Genomic DNA, 20,999 nt, shown 5'->3' on the forward strand with positions numbered 1-20,999 from the left:
GAAAAGAATACTAAGGATACGCTGAACCCTGCTGTGCCAACAGTGTCACAAGCGAACCAAGTGACGCCTAACCGTACAACCAACAAATCACAGCGAAATAAACCAGTACACGAAAAAGAGCGGGATCTCTAAATAATCAGCAGTCGCCTAAGAGGAAAAAGTCGGATAGGCAATCCTGAAAATCAGCACTAATAGTTTAGCAGGAGGAAAGCATACAGCGAATGTAGGCAAGTCGGTCGGCGTTGCGAAGCCCAAGACGAACGAAAACGATAGATGGATTAAAGTTGCCAGCAAACCAGCGAAAGGAGAAGCAAAAGTGCGAACTCGTCCAGATGAGATTGTTATCTTTAGTAAGGACAATCTGTCCTACGTGGAGATATTCAGAAAGGTCAAAGCTGATCCCAACCTAAAAGATTTGTGCGGAAAAGTGAACAGAATCCGAAGAACCCAGAAAGGGGATCTCAGGGTTCGAGCTGAAAAGATCCAGTGTAGGCAAAAATAATGACTTTCGCACTCAAGTCAAAAACTCACTTGGGGAGAGTGCCGCAGTGCGCGCCCCAAAACATGAGATCTACATACAATGTAAGGATCTCGATAAAGTGACATCGAAAGAAGATCTTCGTACTGCTTTCAAGTTGAAAGAACTTGCCGAGGATTCTGTTGTGGGTCTGCGAAAAGCCTACAGCGGTACTCAAACACTACGAAAGTTCGGATTGCATGAGTTGTCTGCCGTTTAAGAGAACAAACTACACTAAAGAGATACTTTGAATGCCTCTTGGCCTCCGTCAAGAGGCCGCCAAGAGGATCCATAGTTAACGAGCTTCAGAAACTTCACTAAAGAGGTGCTTTAAATGCCTCATTGCGGGAGACGCAATTAGTTAGAAGCTTTTGTGCAGATGGACATAGTTTTGGCTAACGAAGGTGCTGTAAACACTTTTCAGAAAGGGGGGCCAAGTTCGGTTGTAGACCTGATATTTGTTAGCCCTGCGCTAGCGCGTGGTATGTCCTGGCGCATCAGCGAATGTTACACCCACGGCGATCACCCTGCAATCTTTTTTGAGACATGTGTCGAACCGCAGAGAAAAGTCCCATCATGCCCCAAATCAACCAAGATTTTAGGTCTGTTCATCTCAAGCTTTTGCAGACCAAAAGCTTTGGATAGACAGACCTTCATAGAGGTGTGGTTAGATCAGCCTGACAAAGTAGTCGCCCCTACGGAAAGAGCCATCCATGGGGCCAATGCATCGCTAAGCATGTGACGCGTAGATGCCTAGGAGGAGCTCATTCCCCAGTATGAGACCAAACTATTGGTGGAACGGTGAACTGGCCAGCCTTCGACCCGCCTGCCACCGAGCCAGAAGAGCGGCTCAGAGGGCGGTAGGTATAGTCGACCAGGGGTAAAAAGAGTGCGCCTGTAAGGCAGCCCGCCAACCCTCAAGCTGGCCATGCAGCGAAGCAAAAGGAAATGCTTAAAATAACTCTGCTCAGAAGCGGACGTAAACCCATGGGTTTATTTCATTCATTTCTGCAGATCACATGTCGTACCCTCTTGCTGAAAATCACTCAGGGGTTATTCCCCCAGCAAGAGGAAGGCACCGATATATTTCAACCTCTGGCAATTCCGCCAGTCCCCAGAGACGAGCTGCCGGAGATCTACGATAGAATAGTGTATGTCGGGTCTGGACTGAGTACCGAATAAGGTCCTTAAGCTTGGGTTGTCCGGATAACTGAGTGGTTAGAGCACAAAGCTGCCGTATGGAAGGTCGCAGTTCAAATCTCACTGATGACAGTGGAATTTGTATAGTGATTTGATGTTGGATACCAGTCGACTCAGCTATGAATGAGAACCTGAATCAAATCAGGGTAATACTCTCTCACATTGTCTCCTACAGGGTACTTTAATCCTTTAGTGTACCGTTACAGTCTTGACTGAAGCGCTCGAACACACTTCAAGGCCCTGATCCAATTGGATTGTTGCGCCAACGATTATTATTATCAAGCTTGGGTTGAAATCCAGACCGGCCATGCTCGCTGAGTTGTTCGAAGAGTCGATAATCTATAATAGATTACTCTCTGTTGTTGAACCAAGGGGGCCTTTTAGATCGGCAGTATAGGTTCCGCAATGCCAAATCAACTTTTGATACCTTCGAATTGGTTACTGGCTTGTCCGAAGATGCATTTCAGGAAAAGGGTAGTACCAGCAAATATTGCGTGGTCGTAACCCTGGACGTGAAGAATGCATGCAATTCGGCCAATTGGGATCTAATCTGGAAATCTCTAGCGAAGGTTGCTATTCCCGCCTATCTCGTTGCTGTCATCGATAGTTATTTAGTTAGTATGACACCGATGAAGGACCCTACGAGTATGTTGTTTCTGCGGGTGGACCGCAGGGAGTAGGCTCACTACTGTGGAACATTTCAACATACAACGATGTATTTAACAATGCCGATTGTTATCGAAAATTTCCTCGATGATGCTCAGTTACATTCAGGCAAGGCAATCAGTGCTGTTAAAAGTTGGATAGACAGCTCTCGTCTGACACTTCTGGAGGCAAAAACGAAAGCGGTTCTCACCACTAAGCGCCGGAAGAGAAATTACGTTTGTATTAGAATCGGGAATCATATCGCTTCCAAGCCGACCATCAAATGCTTGGGGGTGGTGATAGACAGAAAGCTCAGTTATAGGCAGCACGTGCAGTATGTTTGCGACAAATCATCCATTGCAAGTATGGCCCTAATAAGGATGATGAAGATCGTGGAAGGATCACGGTACACCTCTACGTTGCTTATAACCAGGGTGGTGAACTCAATCATGTTCTATGCGACCTCAGTTTGGAGGAAGGCGTTGCGGATTTCAGTTAACGCTAACAAACTGAATGCAGTCTACAGAATATGCTCTGCCTTTAGGACTGTCTTAAATGATGCAGTATTCATCATCTCTGGTATAATGCCGATTGACATCTTGGCAGATGAGATAGCGAACATATACAATACGAAGCCAATCTCTCCCTTATCGCACACGAAGAACGCTGAGACGGAGAGATCCATAAATAGATGGCAAGGGCGTTGGGAATGCTCGGGAAAGGGTCGGTGGACTCAGAGGCTCATTCCTGGCACTAAGGAGTGATTGGAGAGACAGCACGGTGGGATTAATTATAATCTCATCCAGTTTTCCACGGGGCACGGAGTATATCGCCAATACTTGCGCAAGTTTAAATTGGGGACCTCACCCGACTGTCCTGTGATGAAGTCCTAAAGGACCCAGAGCATGTATTCTTCCGCTAACCGAGATTTGTGGAAGAAAGGAGGGATCTAGAGGCGACTCCAGGAGAAGTGCTGGTACCAGAAATTCTGTTGCCGAAAATGGTAGCATGTTTTACACAAAACCTTAAAAAGTTAGGGCATCTTGACTGAGCTAAAGAAAAATATCCATTGTTAGGGGGGTCTAGTAGAAATTAAATCCAAGGCTCAAAAAAGGAAATCATGGCGTATTGACCTTCATCTGTTTAAAAAAAATGTTATAGGGCTCCATGAAGTAGAATATACTAAAACCCTTTGTCGGCCAGCACAGATACTTTCAATTCGATCAGAAAAAAGTCTACGAACAAAATTAATAAAAATCCCAGTCAAGGTTTAAATTGTTGTCTTTTTGCGTATAGAAATCAAATACCGCGACAACATTCGCGAAAAAGTTGAAATGCTGACATGTTGCCGCCCTGATAATTAGCCTTCGGCATAGATAATGTTCAAGTTAGGCCTAGCATGTCTAGGCCTAGAAAGCCTACATTATATCTGCACCTACGAAATCTTGGTTATCTGCTTACAATGCCGGTGTTGCTTGTAAAAGTTTGATTTTTCGTTTCTTAAAGTAATGCTCGAAAATATTTCGTTGTTCATGTGCCTAGTTTAGATATTTTGATGAAATGGAGAACGTAATTGTCCTGACTTCCCACCTGAACAACAAAGTTATGTGTATTGTCTTTCATGTTTGCTTTCAAGATGCAGATACTATTCTTAGTTGTGAAAGATCGGAAATGAATGCAATGAAGTCGGAAACATTATACTGGGAGCCAAGATAGAAGTGACGGTAAGACCCATTCTAAATTGGAAGTAGTTTTGCAAATTTTGACCAAATTGGATGAGCTCGGAAATTAAGCAAGACTGTAAGATATGTGAAGGTATCTTAAGCCCAGTAAAAGATCAGGAAAGTATGGAGTCGTGGCTTCTGCCCCTTGAACCAAAATTAATTATGGGTAAAGATTTTTGCGCGGTACTAACTATGAATACAGAGTGCGTGCATATTGGTTCATAATTTGCGATCGGCGACGCCATATAGGATGCAGTACAGTGCAACACCAACGCTAAGGCTGCGTCGAATGTAGGCCGCCTATAAACTGTGATTCAATAGAAAAGTAACGAATAAGTTAAATTCTATAATGCCCTGTTTCTCTATTACTCACTGTAAAGAGTACGAGATTGATACGATTAATTAAATCACTCGCAAAAGATTTTGTCATGTTGCTTAGCCTTTAAGTTTCAGATACATGCGTGTTTTTTACATACGTTTACATATTGCCGTAAGGGTATAGTATGTCGGGTGAACCCGCGAACTTGCAAACGCGTTTCTGAGATGCATTTGGGATGTATTGTATGTTTGTCTCGAGTGTGCAGACTAAATATATGAACCCATGCAATTTTGGATGAACGGGCGGTATTGATGTTGGAATGAAATTGTGTTTTAATATTAGATAAATTCTATATTCAATACAGTACTCGATCGGGGTATATAAGGCTCAGGCTGCGCAATTTTTAGACAATGAATACAGATCAGTCTTACAGAACAGACATGGCACTTAAGGTAAGCCTCTAGGATTATCTAAAATGCTTTGCCGTTCTGTAATATGACAAAAAGGATAATATTGTCATGTTTTGAGGAACTGATCTGTTCAAATTAAATATCTATTATCTGTTTAGACCTAATGATAACACATTTAGATAATTTAATGATTTTTTCCAATAGATTTGCATATTGGCTGCCATCGTAGCAGTTAGTCAAGCAGTGGTTGTACCAGCACCCCTAGCCTACGGACATGGACCAGTATTAGCCCCAGCGTATGGACCAGCCATTGCCAAAGTAGCAGCACCAGTTGTCGCCAAAGTTGCTGATGACTATGATCCAAACCCACAATACAGCTACAGCTACGATATTCATGTAAGTCCGAAATTGGAAGAAGATACTTCACAATTGACTTGGCAGACCCTGTATCTAAATATTGTTAATAATCACATATTACCATTCACAGGATGCTATCACTGGGGATGCCAAGAGTCAATCAGAAACTCGTTCCGGAGATGTTGTACAAGGAGCATATTCACTAGTTGAACCAGACGGCACACGACGAGTTGTGGAATATACCGCCGATCCCGTCAATGGATTCAATGCTGTCGTCCATAAGGAACCAGTCGCTACAAAAGTAGTTGCACCAATAGCTCCAATTGCCAAGATTGCTGCTCCATTCGGTATTGCCCCTGTAGCCAAGATTGCTGCACCAGCATATCCTGCCTACTATCACGGTTAGATCATTGGAACATAAAACGGTAGAAGATATTGTCAATCTTAAGGAATTGTTTAAAGATCAACCAACATCCACCTCATTATAAAAAGAATTTCATATTGACATACACTCGTAAGAATTATATTGTTGACCTGAACTCTCACGCGCTTGCCTAAATGGATTATCGAGTCCGTCTTTGCGTCATGTTGTATTATAAATGATGAGAAAATATTTTTATACTATTTTCAAATCATTGACTATATTTATAATTGTATAATTGCATATATAATTGTTAAGGCTGTTTGACCGCGATAAATGTAATACATATTATAATGTGTGCAAATTAAAATCCATGTGTTTTTCATTTAATTTATCATAGATATTGCAAAAAGATACTTTCAGGGCAATGGTCGGTCAAGGTAATTATCCAACCCTACCATGAGAATTTGTGGTTGATTGATCATTGTCTGTTCTACATTTAACTAATGACAAACAGATTATCTGTGAACTATTTCCATGTTTTTACGGAATATCTGGGCAAAGTCACACCAGGTTTCTCAACTTTTTCCTTAACAAGATACCTCCCGACAGGCACATTTTTTAGCCTTTACCTTCGTATGTGCGAGAAATGCTTTCTCAAAAATCAATTGAAATTGCGGAATTATATTTTCCTAAGAATAGTTCTAAAAGAAGCTACTTTATTTGTTGTTCTAATCTAGTTATCTTTATGTATTCCCAAGCAAATGACGGACAGAAATGCTCAATATAATTTTGTAAATGATAGTAGGACCTCCCCAAACGTTAACCAATGTTATAGACATATTTCATGATTGACTAAAAAAGAAAACAAGTCAATCAATGCAATCTCGTGACATGCAAATAATCTGGGTTTGTATATTCCTTCCGAATTCAAGGATTCATTTGATTGTGCACAACCTTTCCGTTTCTCCAACTACATATTATGTCCATTATACCAATTCTAATTTCCTATATTCCATCCCAACGTCAAAATATTAAGAAAATTAAGGGTCCTCAATTTTTCATTCAAAATCCAGTAACCTTAAAATTTTCCTACCCCTAAATCCTATTTTTTAATTATACAATTTAATACATTTAATTTTTAATTTTTTTTTCAAATTATACAATTTAATACATTTGGAATAATAATTATCGGCCTATTTATATTAGCATTGCAATGCTAAGTATATGCCTATGCTAGCGTTTAATTCAATGCTTTTTTGCTATCAGGTCGGTTCAGGCGGTTGAACATTTTTTATGTGTATACATAGTATAGCCATAAGTTCTGTCAGTCAAACAAATCTTTATTTCTCACAAAGAAATAAACTAAATCAATCGAAAAGTACTACCCGCAAAGTTCATTAGCACGCATATATTATGATATATACCTACATACACACATGTCTGGTTGATAAATAAAACTAAAGCATAATAATTCTCTGGGACCCAATTCATAAGAACTCATTTCGTTGTGGTATTGACGAATTGATATGTGATGATGACGTCATGCAGGTTGTAGAGTGCACGAAATTCACAAAAAAATGTAAAATTTCACCCCCCATAACTTTGTTAATAATAGTTATGCTCTTCATTACACGCATGCCAAATTTTGTACTTCTGGGATGAACACAAGGGGGGGGGGGGAAATGTGGAAAATGTGGAAATATACTATTATTAACTTTATTTGCGCAGATATCGGAACCGGATATATCTTGAGGCCTAGATTTCGTAGAGATGCATTACTGTGATTTTTTTCAGATTTTTCGATTGGATACGTTCTGAGAACGAGACCTGTTACACTTTTTGGGGGTCATATTTTGAGCCCTCACTCCCCTATGTTTCACCCAATATCAAATATTGGCGGCCCCGCAGAAATGAGTATCAGCTACTCCGTGATATGAGACGCCCCACCATACCATGACAGAAGTCGGATGGTGCCGAGGTTGGACTCGTGGAGCATTTTCTTTGGCTTCATAACTATTGTGAGTATATACTCGATCATTTTGTCGGTTGAATTTTTCTTCGATGGTAAAAATTTTGTCATCAGAAAATAAAATTCTGTGATATTTTTTAACCGGGAAATCGTGGCAGAACAGGAGCACACCGAGTTCGCCGTATTTCCTTCAATTTTGGCTTGAACATTTGGCTAACGCATCGCCGCTACGCATCGAAACCAAGATCTCCTCGTAAAATACGACTCATACATCGAGTTGAAACACCCATTTCCACCGACATTCGTTCCTGCATACGGAGGGGATTGCAACGAACATGCTCACGCACAGCATGCACGACATTCCCCTCCCGCGGCATGTCAACCACATCAGCTGTTTCGCGAGATGGAGTTAAGGGGGTCATCCCGTGTGTCGGGTTGGAGAAATCGATTTTTTTTTTGCATGAATTGTATCTATATATATAGTGGAGAATATATGGGCAAAGGGATTTTCCGATATTCCGAGCCCTTCAGAAATTACAGGGTTAAACAGGTAAGGAGTTTGCAGCCACGGCTAGAGTACTCGATGAGAAAGAGCATCGAATCTTTTTTTACCTGTTAGTTTTTTACCTGAGCCTTATAAATTTGAACACAGGTATAAATATAAAAAGATGGAAAACCAATCAATTGTCTAAACTTAGTTGCTGTTTGGAATAAAAAGGATAATCCAGTCTAGAGTGAGCACTGAAAGGCTTTCAAGCTATACTCAGTTATATTTTGTTGTAAGTATTGTGCTGTTTGTGTGTTCAGTGATTTTTTTAAATGGATCGTACGAAGGGAGATCGCTTTAAGGTTCAACGTCATGCTCGCACTAAAAAACGAGTATTTCATGGGAATCGATAGTTATCAGCGAAGAAAAAGGACCTCGCATCAACATCAGCGAAGAAACTTTTAGCAAGCATGAGATCGATGTTCCAATTGCGACAAGTTTTGTATATTGTATATTGGATTTTGCTGGAGTTTTCTCCGGTATTTCTGCAAATTTCTGCAAATAATAAAATATAAGTAGTTGTAAAAAAGGAATATGTAGGACATGTCGAGAAAAGAATGGGAACTCGGCTTAGAAATGCAAAGAAGAATCACAAAGGCATTGGTGGAAAGGGGGCTGGAAAACTTACTGATAAGGACCTCACTACATTTTCTGGGCTAGCTATTCGTCGACACGCAAATTCGATAGAAGGAATGAAGCAAGAAATTTGGGAAACTTTCTTCCATAAATGTTCTACAGACGAAAATCCTCAGCATCAAAATTGTCCAGCAGGCGAGGACAGTTGGTGCAAATGGCGGAAAGCGCAAGCTAAAGGAGAACTGGATAGTTTTCACCACGAGAAGGCACCTTGACTGAAGAAGTTCAAACAGTCATCAAACCAATCTACGAAGATTTGTCACGAGATAATCTCTTGAACAGATGTTTAGGAGCAGAGACCCAGAATAACAATGAGTCGTTAAGTGCATTGATCTGAACTTTCCCTCCTAAACACCTTCATTCTGGGGCCAAGGTCGTGGAAATAGCCACTTTTCTGGCTGTAATTATTTTCCATGAAGGATTCAATGGCATTCTCAAAATTCTGTCAGGTTTATGCCGACCGCCGTAATGAAGCGCGAATTTGGCGGTCCGAACGACCATCGACTGACCTCGCTAAAAGAGCCACAATTGACACCAGAGAGCAACAATCGGCCTTACAAGACTTTTCTGAAGAAACGGAGGGTGCTCTCTATGGACCAGGTATAGCAGATTAATGGTGAGCTAAAATTTTACTGTTGATAATCACATTTAAATTTTCAAATGCGTTTTTCTCGAAACTGCATCTTGAAAATCGGCTGCCACCATAGCTCAAAATCTATCCAACCAAATTCTTTGAAATTTTCACGGCTTCTTTAGTACATATCTCTACGGTCCGCAAACTAGGATAATTGCAATCGAACGGGTCGTTTTTTTTATTCATAAAAAAAACCGTAAAAAAACACCAAAATCCAAAAAATTAAGTTTAAAAGCCCACCAAAAATTTACCTTTTAATATTTTCTAATTATCCTAGTTTGCGGACCGTGGAATATTGTCCAGATTAAAATGCCGTTTAGTTTTTTTCCCTCAGATGAACACAGTGCCCTCCAGCGTGGCAGCAGAAAAACACCTTTTTTTGGAGATGTGTGCATAAATTGACACGTATTCTAAAAACTAGCTACGAAATCAAGCTGAAGAATTTATCACATATACTAGAGATATCAATAAACATATGGTGAAAAAATCACGTTTCTCTCTTCACCCAGTCCTTCAAAATAATTTTTCAAAAAAAGGCAAAAAAACGGCCTTCATACGGGATGACCCCCTTAATGTCCTAAAAACTAATCGTTCGTTTACCGGCACATCAGCTGTTTCGCGAGATCGAGTTAATGTAAAAGATGACATTTTCAATTCATTCTTCGAGAGAAGGAACCGGTTTTTACGGTTTTGTTTGTAAAACAAAACCTTATTAAAATCGGTTTACTGTCTGTCTGTCTGTCCGTCACACGCATTTTTCTCGAAGACGGTTGTAGCGATTGGCACCAAATTTGGTAGAAAGGTGGGAACTGTGAACGCTCACGCATATAGTGAGTTACATCCTTTTACGACGAATTTAAGGGGGGGGGGGGGTCCCCATACATGCAAAGGGAGGGTGTAAATTTTTTTTCATCAAATATAGTCATGTGGGGTATCAAATTAAAGGTCTCGAAGCCAGTCTTAGTTTTGACATTTGTTGAAAAGGTGGGGGGTGCGGGGGGTTCAAAGTGGTCATTTTTTTAATGAACCCATTCTCAGAAACTACCAAACCGAAAAATCTGAAAAAAATCAGGGGGCTGTCACTATATGGTGCCTAGGCTCCGAAATACCTTCCATACCGATACCTGTTTAAATAAAGTTAATAATAGTACATTACTATAATTTTTAGTAATTGACAGGAAAACCCCCCTTAAGTTCACTCAAGAATCACAAAATTTTGCAACAATATAGGCTACGGCATAGAGCATGATCCTGCCAAATTTGGTGAAAATCGCACTATTACTAACAAAGTAATGCTAGGTCAAAGCTGTCGCTTCTCTGCAAATTCGAGACTATGAATGTCAATATCACTTGAAAGTGGCTATTTTCAGATAATATATGCATATTTTACGTGCTACATGCTAATGGGACAAATGCACACCCAAATCTCTTTATAAAAGAAATACACAAAACCTTTCATACCTGAAGCGCCTAGCTTCCGGTTTCCCGACTTATTAGTTTTACCTCCGGATGGGACCGGTCGACGCCGACGGTCCGACTGATCAGAGAAGAGAGTTTTTATACTTAAATGCATTGGAAGTTAGGAAATCATCAAAGTCGATTAAATAAACCTTGAAAAATTCCGGGACGTTTTTGGAAAATTGGGCGTTAAATTGATTTTATGACAACATAGTTGTTAAATGCTCTCCTGGTCAGCTAATGTGAATTCGTGTAGGTGAATTATTTGGCATTCCAAAAGTTTCTGCCCAAATAGGGACCTTTTTCTTTTTCTTCAGCCTTTGTCCCATTCACAAGCGGAATCGGCTCGTCGTGATCGGTTTCACCATTTGGCTCTATCAAATGCCTGATCTGAATGGAATCTCGAGGCTTTTAAATCTCCATCCAGCGTATCCAGCCACCGTTGCTTTGGACTGCCTTTTGGTCGTTTACCATCTAATTCGATGTTCAGACCAATCTTGGCAAGGTTTTCCACGATCCGTGATCCGCGTTTTACTATTGGTTTTCTATACAGGATGAGGCAACTGAACCAACTTTGATGATTGAATGAAATCCTCGTCGCAGTGACAGAGAAATAGCTGCTGAACTTAACATATCCGCTCGAAGAATATTGCAAAATGAGCTTGAATTGAAACCTTTGAAGTTCCAGAAAACACACGATCTTACACAGCAACAGAAAAAAGTTAGAGTGGAACGAGCCAAGGAATTGCTTCGTCGTGGTGAATTGCCGAATTTGTTTTTTTTTTCCGAAGAAGTCCCATTTACGATTGAGCAGTTTGTGAACAAACAAAATGATCGAGTTTACTTGCCAGAAAGATATTTCGAAAATGTACACCTTCCGACGGCCACCAGAAAGCAAGCAGCACTGATGGTGATGGTGTCGGCTGCCATAACCGCCGATGGACGCTCTCCGCTTGTATTTTTGGACCGTGGCGTCATGATAAATGCAACTATCTATCGCGAAACTATCTTGGAGGCAGCATTAAAGCCCTGTTCAAACAAACATTTCAACAAGACACGGTAGCGTCTCACAAAGCACGCGTCAACCAGAAATGGTTAAAAAACAACGTTCCACACTTCATTTCCAACACAGAAGGTTGGCAAACTCTCCGGATGAAAATCCGTTGGACTTTCTGTCTGGAATATTTCGAAGGATAAGGTTGGTACTAAAAGATACACAAGCATCGATCATCCCAAGCAAGCGCTTCCTCGGGAATGGACCAAAATACCACAGAATCACTTGCGGGCAGCATTTGATGCCCTCTCAAAGCTATTATTCGCACCAAAGATGGCCATATCGAAAATTACTAATGCATTGTTAAATTCCAAGTAATTCTGAACGTTTTTTGCTTTGGCACGGTAAAATTGATTAAAAAAATAAAATAATTATAGCGTTTTTAATAGTTGCAGTTCAATTACCTTACCCGGTGGACAGGGATTTGAAAGCCTGACGATTGCATCTAGATTTTTGATAGAAAAAAATGGCGCGATTGACGACCCGATCCTGCTTGTGAAAGGGACAAAGGCTAAAGAAAAAGATGTTCCTCACATACCAGAGCAGAATGCAAGCGCGTGCCGATGGGACACTTCAATATTTGCCAGAAGACCTTTACGATCAATTTCGCCATTCTTTTAGGTTTTTAGCTAAACGGGAGGAGGGACAAAAACCAGTCAGCAAGCAGCGATACCTTAATGGACTACGACGGCGAAGTAAAAGCTTGCGGTCTAATAAAGAAAAACTTTTTTTTGTAGATTTTTTCATTTTATTTTTCGTGATCTTCATGAAAACTTATACATTTTTTCATAACGGGCTCATATGCAGTGATACCGTTTGTATAGTGCGAATCGTTAACTTTCTGAAAATACTCAAAATCTAGTGATATCAAAGCCTCGCGACAGATCAGACCTTTGACAGGACAAAATGGCGCAAGTGATCAAAAGGAGCCGACTTCTGAACGGGACAAAGGCTGAAGAAGATGAAGAACAATTCAAATTTCAACTGGTTAGTTTTAGTGATTATAACCATCGTTGTATGGACGGGTGCGTTGTCATGGAGAAACCAGAGTTTTTTCTTCACCAGATGGGGTCGGTTTCTTGCACTTCTATAATTCTTTTTGCGTCACAAAAAAAAAATAATTTTGCATCTACCGAGCAGAGGAATTCTTCAAGCAAAAATGTTCATGTATGTTAAAATATTGCGGGCATGTTCAAATGACAATTGCCTCGGCTTCACTTACTTCCAATCTGCATCCTCACCACGATTTTACTAACTATTTCAATCATTTCAACAGTTGTGACCCCAACGAGACGTCCCCCGATATGTAATCCTAAGCAAAGAAAATAACTAAAACAAATTCAATACTAAAATTGTACCGTACCCTCCAGAAAGCAAACCTGTCCTTTCTCTTTGTACAGAACCGCCAAATAAGAAAGTAAAAATTCCGGTGCTTCTAAAAATCTGCAAAAACAAGGGCCTCAAGGTGGCATGTAAAATGAATCTATTCGCTGTTATCTGCCGGAAAGTGCTGATCCAATTCTAGGGGTTCATTCCCTCAGTATCCCAGGCAGTCACAGGGAAACGAATACTAACTAACTAGAAACAGGGCTTGGCCGTTAATTTTGTAACGAACAAGGACACAAGGAAAATTTTTGTGTTCATAATAAAATCACAGTCGGAGTGGCTTGCTTTCACTTTTGAGCCCTATCAGAATATCAGTGAGGTATTCAGAGTGAAGTATATACCAGAACATTACTACTTACAGACTCAGGGTATTGATCTAGCGCAATGTTAATTCCCAGAATTTCCGGCACAGTACTCACAACTGTTCCCACCGTACACAAATGCATTAAGAACATGAAAAGCCATCCTAGTACGGAATCAAAACAAGTGTAATATCACATTACCATCACCGAGCGTGATTCAAACATCACCAAATATAACAATTTCACCCAAAATCATCGCATTACCAAAGTAATGTTGATATTATTTCTGTGATAGTTGAAATTGTAATGTGATATCACATTATCAAACAACACTTAACATCACTGCTTTTCGTAGTGCAAATGGCGACGGCAGTTCTCGAGAGTAGGGCCGATTCCGACGTGGAGAATCGCTTGCAAATCTATTGTTGATATGATGTTCTGTCCTTTGGGCTAGCTTCGGATTAGCTTTGGGCTGTTTTTGGACTAGAAAATGATTTCGAGTGCATATGCTTTTCTTTCACGATGCTAACCAGCTAAAGGAGTGGAAGAAGTACTTCTCCTTGATTCTCAATCGTATAATATTCGGTAGCTCCACTATTTGTTGATGATATAGTATTCCTATTTACATTAACAGGCAGAACACTGAAGTGGTCAAATAAATTGCATACCTAATAATCGTTGTTTTTGAGCGAGCTTGATATCACTAGACAACGAGGGGTCCATGGACCATTAAACGTGAGTGTAGGTCGCTCTCTGTTAGGTTCGGTCCAACATCATGTGAATGTAGACTTAGGATTCCCCATATCCCAAAAAAATAACCTAGTTTTAGCCTAGCTCAGGCTCAAACTATTGGCGGTTTAACTTGAATATAATTCGCAACTTTGTCGTGTTTTTGCGATTATATAAAGGGGCTTTTTTCCATCTGTTACCACTTTGGGTCACGCTGCTCCCAGGGCGTCTGAAGAATTGCCATTGCTCTGAACGAAACCGTTAGTCTTTGTTGTTTTTTTGAAAGTTAAAGAAGGTGAAACCTTATGTGATTTCATGCATTCTAAAATGTGTATGAGGTCATCATAATATATCAATTTGTCAATACTACAACAAAGTTAGCTCATATGAATGAGGGTCGCAGGGAAACATTTCGTTTTAGTTTTTTAGTCATTTGTATATCAATATCAATCACTTGAGACGCTTTGGGGTAGTGCTAATTCAAATAGATATATTTCACAAACTGCTAAGATCGTGACTGTTGTTATGGGAGCAGGGAGGCAGAGTTCAGCCGGCTCGGATCTTCAGAGTCAGCCCGTAGCATTCACGAAGGAAAACAGCTCTCCCACCCTGCGGCTAGAAATCTCTCTGAGGTACCCAAAGAATGGTTTACCCAGTGTCCGTAGCCTGACTCTAGCCAGAGCTGGGCAATCGTAGAGAAAGTGCATGAGGGTTTCCCTTCCTTCTCCGCAACTTCGGCAATGCGAGTTGTAAGATATGCCGAGCCTAGCAGCATGGTCCGCTATGGGCTAGTTCCCCGTGCAGACCGCCGTAATCTTGAACGCATTTGCACGTGTCTGGCACAGGAGCTCTCGTGACCGCGTTATGATATAAGCGTGCCAAATTCTCCTTGACTTGGCACAGCTTGTAAGCCTTCGTCATCTATGTCTGTAATATGTGTGTTTATTTTGTAATTTGAAAAAAAATATGAAGGAATATTTTAGATTTTTAGCCACATACGAATGGGAAAATGGGCGCAGAAAGTTTTTCACATAAGATGAACACAAAACCGCTATACCTGAGGCACTAGCTTCCGGTATTCCGACTTGTTTTCGTTTTTCGCAGATGTGCGTGTTGATTTTCATTTATATCACCCTTCCTCCTGATGATATTTTGAACTAGTCTCAAGCGAGTCGAACATACATTGAGAGTGATCATATCTAGTTTTGCATATAGAGCCTTTGTAACAAGGCCCACCTCTGGATGTCCTTTGAGTGTTCTGCGTTCAGTAATGCCGATGACATTATTATGGTGTGGCTCTTTGGAGGTACATCAAACCTAATGCATCTCCTTAGAAATTTATTAATCATTGATACGTCCCGTCGCTTTCTTGTACTTTACAAGGAAGGAAGGAAGGAAAATTAAACTTATTTCCAGAGCGTAACTCGTCAGCAGAACTTTAGTTTCAAAGCTTTTATAAAATATGCATGAGCATTATTCGATCTCGATCCTTTCAGTACCAAATATCTTCTTCTTTTTCTTCAGCCTTTGTCCCGTTCACAAGCGGGGTCGGCTCGTCGTGATCGGCTTCGCCATTTGGCTCTATCGAATGCCTGATCTGGGTGTAATCTCGAGGCTTTCAAATCCCCATCCAGCGTATCAAGCCACCGTTGCTTAGGTCTGCCTTTTGGTCGTTTACCATCGACTTCGATGTTCAGACCAATCTTTGCAAGTGAATTCTCGTTTGTACGAATTGCGTGACCATACCATCGAAGACGCCTCTCTCGCAACTTTTCCACGATCGGTGCAACCCCATAACGATCGCGGATATCCTCATTTCGGATGCGATCTAAACGTGTGACGCCACTAGTCCAACGTAGCATCTTCGTCTCCATTACCGCAAGACGCCGTTCATTATCTTTTATGGTCGGCCAACACTCAGAACCATAGAGAGCGACTGGACGGACGACATTGTGATAAATTTTAGATTTGAGACGTTCGTTGATACGTCGATCACCAAGAACACCAGTTGTGGAGCGCCACTTCATCCAGGTTGCGTTAATGCGTCAAGCAATTTCATGACGCAGTTCTCTATTGGCTGATAGCGTTGACCCGAAGTATTTAAATCGCTCAGTTCTGGACAGATCACTGCCGCTGTCAGTGATTGTGCCTGTTTCATGGGGATCGGTCGTCAAAAATTCAGTTTTTTTTAAATTCAATCTGAGACCGTGTTGCATGAGGCGATCATTCCATTTTTGAACAAGTTGCTCGAGATCATTTTTGCTATCAGATGTTAGGAAAACATCATCTGCATAAAGCAGTGTGTAGGGCGCTGGACGTTGGATATCCCGTGTGACGGTGTCCATAACAAGGACAAAGAGGAGTGATGAGAGGGCACTTCCTTGATGAACACCAACAGAGACACGAAGCGGCGTTGATACACCCGCCATACTTCGAACTTTACTTTTCGGATCGTGGTAGAGCAATTGAACCCAGCGCACGAGTTCTTCTGGCACGAAGTGTTGTAAAGCATACCAGATGAGTTCGTGTGGTACACGGTCAAACGCTTTCTCTAGATCCAGAAAGGCAATGTAAAGAGGGCGATGCTTCTCACGGTGTTTCTCCATGAGTAACCGCGCAGCGTGTATTGCGTCAGTAGTTCCGCAGTTCTTGACAAATCCGGCTTGATTCACGGTTATTTCAACGATTTCGCGAATACGGTTGTCAAGAATGCGTTCAAAAATCTTCATGGTATGGGAAAGTAACCGGATCGGACGGTAATTTGAACATTGTTGTGTGCGGACTAACTTGCTTACGTCCTGACGCCGTCCATGCGTCAAGAACCCTTGCCCATTTCTCGACAGGACCGGGGCCCGTCTTGACGCGTCGACTAAGGTGGACGCCCTAGCATTTCTCCGAGGCCTGTGACTTAATCCGATCATCATGTTTGTAACGACATTCTATGCATTTTCTTGGTCGACCTGTCGCGGGGCCTGTCACCAAGAGAGATCAGGTAGGATTTAGCATAGTAGAATAACTCCAACTATACTCTATTTATCTCTTTCCCTGATCTCAGCATTTTATTTTTGTTTTACTGAGGATAGTACAGAGTACGTTGCCTCAAAACCTCCTCCTTTACCTGGGCTTGCGACCAGCATACTATGTTAATAGCAAATATGAGTTTTGTGTGAAGCAAAACCTTATTAGAATCGAGTCAATGTCTGTCTGTCTGTCACACCCGATTTATTCGGAAATGGTGGGAATGATTATCACGAAATTCAGTGAAAACGTGTGATCTGTACATCCTTTAACATATAACAAGTGGCACCATTTTGTGTTGAGTTTAAGAGAGGGCTCTCCATACATGCGGAAGGAGGGTGCAACATTTTTTTCCACAGAATATGGTCGTGTGGAGTATCAAATAAAAGGGCTCGATTAGTATTTTTCAAAACTGGTCCCATATTTGACATGACGGGTGAAGCCTAGGGGCGTGGGAGCTCAAAATATGACCCCCTAAAAGTTGAACAGATCTTGTTCTCAGAACCTATCCAACCGAAAAATCTGAAAAAAATCACAGTGGTGTATCGAAAGGAAATCTAGGCCTCAAAATCCATCCGGTTCCGATATCTAATAATAGTATATTTATTCATTTTAGAAATTTACGCAACAAAACCCCCTTTAAGTTCAATTCCGGTATTCCGACTTGTTTTCATTACGAGGAATTTGAGTGTGATGATGAACTTCATTTCCTAAGGTAGATCTATATATTTTCCTCTTTTCTAGATATCACTTTTTTAACAATTCAATTCACCTCAATAATGTCTGTATCTAAAAAGCATACAACATTTCTTAGTATCTAAAATAACGTAAACCTGTTACGGTTGATGAGGAAATGCAACAGAAAATCTGCACAATTGCACGCTGAAAGCATTGATCGAATTGAAAGGCACTTTTGATAACATTGCTTTCTTGCTTTCACGAGTGCGCTATTATCCAAAAACTAATTTAATTTCTTTTAAGTCTTTTGAAATTTAGCAAAGGGGAATTAATGCATTAGTTTTTTTCATTAATTGCCTGCTTTCCGCTTTCCGCATATCAAAATTCAGTAGCAACTGGTAATAGTTGACCAGCCAAATTATTGATCTTCATGATGATTGATGGCCTCGATCGGAAGTAATTACAGATATATGTATGCCTTACGAATACAAAGAATAAAATATGTGGAAATATCAAAAACTAGCTCCACCAATATTGAAGGAATGTTTTTTTTCGATGTTTCCAATATTTCGTTGGATGACTATACGCAAAGTGATACTTATTAACTAAAATTCAGTAATAATGATGCGTTGTATAAACTTAGATTGCATAATTTTGAGTAATCGTGTTTTTAGCAAATCGTGTATTCCCTCAACAACGTAACATTTACACGAGTAAATTACTATCTGAACATGGACTTTATATCTTTTACGTTATGATAAGAGATGACTTGTGCGAAAAAAACTTTTGAAGGTGCAAAATTATATCAATTTTTTCTTTCTTTTGGTTCCGTCATGTAAACTAAATGGATAGTGGTCCCTATATCAACCAAAATATCTAAAGTTCACTAAAAGTCGATCATCATTCATTCAGGTAATCGGTAATTTTGATTTACTTATCATTGGACTCTCATAGATCGATGATGAACATATCAGTAAAAAAGAAAAATAATTAGTTGCATTAAAGAGATTGAGAGGGCACGTGCAGCTGAGATCCATACAGGTCTAAGACGATCTGACTAATTTAGCCACAGTCACTAATAAATAAAGATTCCTTCACTTTTCGATTTCACCTAAAGCATATATCTTTTTTTCCATGGATTCACGCTCTAAATTATTTGTCAGTACACGAAATATTAGGCGGTTTTTTTTCCGAGCACATTGAAGACAAATGACTTTAATTATGTGATAAATTTCACCTAAACATCACTTAAAGTTATCTAGTTACATTTTTAAAAGAAAAACGCGGAAGAAATTATACTGGGATCAGTGCTGTAACTACTAAAGGAATGTTTTGTTAATTCAAGTAGTTTACCTGTAGCTCTAAGCATTCATGATCATTTGTTTCGCATGGTTGCGGAAAGATAAACACTTCTTGTGTGATTTTAGGAAGTACGACTGAATTATATGTTACTTTCGTTGTGCCATTGTCGTAGTAGTTACATAATAAGTACTATTTATTGCGCATGATATTTACTAAATTGAAATAAGGTACTTACCCATTGTACCATGGCCCTCGAGGTCCATAAAGGAATCTCTTGGCACTCTTCCACTTCCTCTTAATTGTGCTGTCCTTAGTTCGAGCATGAACTGCAGCGGTATTAAATCGTGTCATTTCCTCTACCTGTCGGACTCGCCATGGCATGATGATTTTTTGCTGTGAAGAGAGATTAAGAAATCGATAAGAAATTCCATGTTATATGCAAAGAATGTTGATAAAATTTATGGGTTTTTTCCTCAGATTTATGTAACTTTCTTAATGTTGCTGCCGGTAATGATGTATATAATCAATTTCGAAAAACAAGTTTTATTTATAAATAGAAAGTAGAGAATTACCTCGACTAAGAACATTAATTGGTACATAGCGCGTCAACCATAATTACGGGAAATCCTTGACAGTTTTCAAAAACAAAAACCCCGACAGGACTTCCCAAGAAGGTGGCACTCCTCCTTCACTGTTCTGCGCCATATGTTACTGACGCGACCCACCTTTGACCATCTTGTAATGGATTTTATGGAGTGGAATTGTCACCCATTTTCAATAAGTGACCTATCCTCTGGCCCGTGCGCCGACGATGTTCATCGATCGCAATTGCATCAGGCCCGAATACCCCGATTAGAAGTATTGACGAAGACGTGAAGCTTTCGAGGAACAGTGGAGGTCACCTTCCATGTGTTAATCCAATATAACAGCAGAGAAAGAACATTTGCAAGCAGCAATCTCAACTTGATGTTGGAGCCTTTCCAGATTTTGAACAAGCAGCAAAGGTGGACCTAGCGCGACTAATGCATTCAAAAACATCAAGTTCCGTGCCATCGCCGGCAGATTAACCCCTTCGATGGCCCATGAGGGCAGATTTGGAGGGTGCGAGGGTGCGAGGGCCCGTCAGGCTAAGAACTTTGGCTTTGTTGGTGTCTATCTTCAGTTTGACTGTACTTGCTTGCCTTTCCAAATCCAGAATCAGCAACACTAAATGTAATTTTGGCAGACTCCGCTCTTGATTTCACTTGTTAGTGCAGAACACACATTCCATTCCCTGTTGGCGTTTTAGAAAGCACCTTGAAGTCGGTGAAGAGCAGGCAGAGATCCAACTAGTGCAGGTAGATCTAGAGAATACCATCCTGCTGAAACAAACAAGGGGTTCCAGGATTACTGCAGCTATTATCTTCGCGACGGCATGACACATGCAAACCCTCGTCCCATTGTCACACTCAAGGTCTTGAATTCCGCCTGTGCAGGTATGCCTGTCCAGGAGTAGCAATTAATAATTCTGCTGGAAGACAACTAAATCCAGTGGCTTTAATCCGTTTGAAACATTGATGCTGATTTCAATTCTATTTGGATGAAGAGCCCCTACGACGACTTACCATTTCATCTACAAGAGGCGGAATTTCACCAAATGCTGAGAACCGTAGTAAAGAGCTCCATCCATCTTTTCAGCTGCTCATCATCGTTAATGAGGCCGAATCATCGAAAAATTTGTGACCACCTGCAAAGCCTTTCGTGATACAGT

The 20,999-nt window shown here is 40.6% G+C and overlaps 2 protein-coding genes across 5 annotated transcripts in view; one reads left to right on the forward strand and one right to left on the reverse strand.

Moving 5' to 3' along the window:
• Positions 1 to 5,903, forward strand: part of LOC119647503 (calphotin-like) — a 43,080-nt gene extending 37,177 nt beyond the window's left edge. Inside the window, exons 5-7 of the mRNA XM_038048458.1 lie at positions 4,826 to 4,857; positions 5,020 to 5,211; positions 5,303 to 5,903. Coding sequence (XP_037904386.1) covers positions 4,826 to 4,857; positions 5,020 to 5,211; positions 5,303 to 5,578 — 500 coding nt within the window. The 3' untranslated portion in view covers positions 5,579 to 5,903. The remainder of the gene's footprint in view (positions 1 to 4,825; positions 4,858 to 5,019; positions 5,212 to 5,302) is intronic.
• LOC119649588 (neurobeachin-like protein 1) overlaps positions 1 to 20,999 on the reverse strand; it is a 204,629-nt gene that overhangs the window by 108,390 nt on the left and 75,240 nt on the right. For all 4 annotated transcript variants that reach the window (XM_038051797.1, XM_038051794.1, XM_038051795.1 and 1 more), the window contains one exon: positions 19,485 to 19,642. In XM_038051797.1, the coding sequence (XP_037907725.1) occupies positions 19,485 to 19,642 (158 nt within the window). The remainder of the gene's footprint in view (positions 1 to 19,484; positions 19,643 to 20,999) is intronic.

Source organism: Hermetia illucens, chromosome 2, assembly GCF_905115235.1.
Source record: "Hermetia illucens chromosome 2, iHerIll2.2.curated.20191125, whole genome shotgun sequence".
NCBI lineage: Eukaryota > Metazoa > Arthropoda > Insecta > Diptera > Stratiomyidae > Hermetia > Hermetia illucens.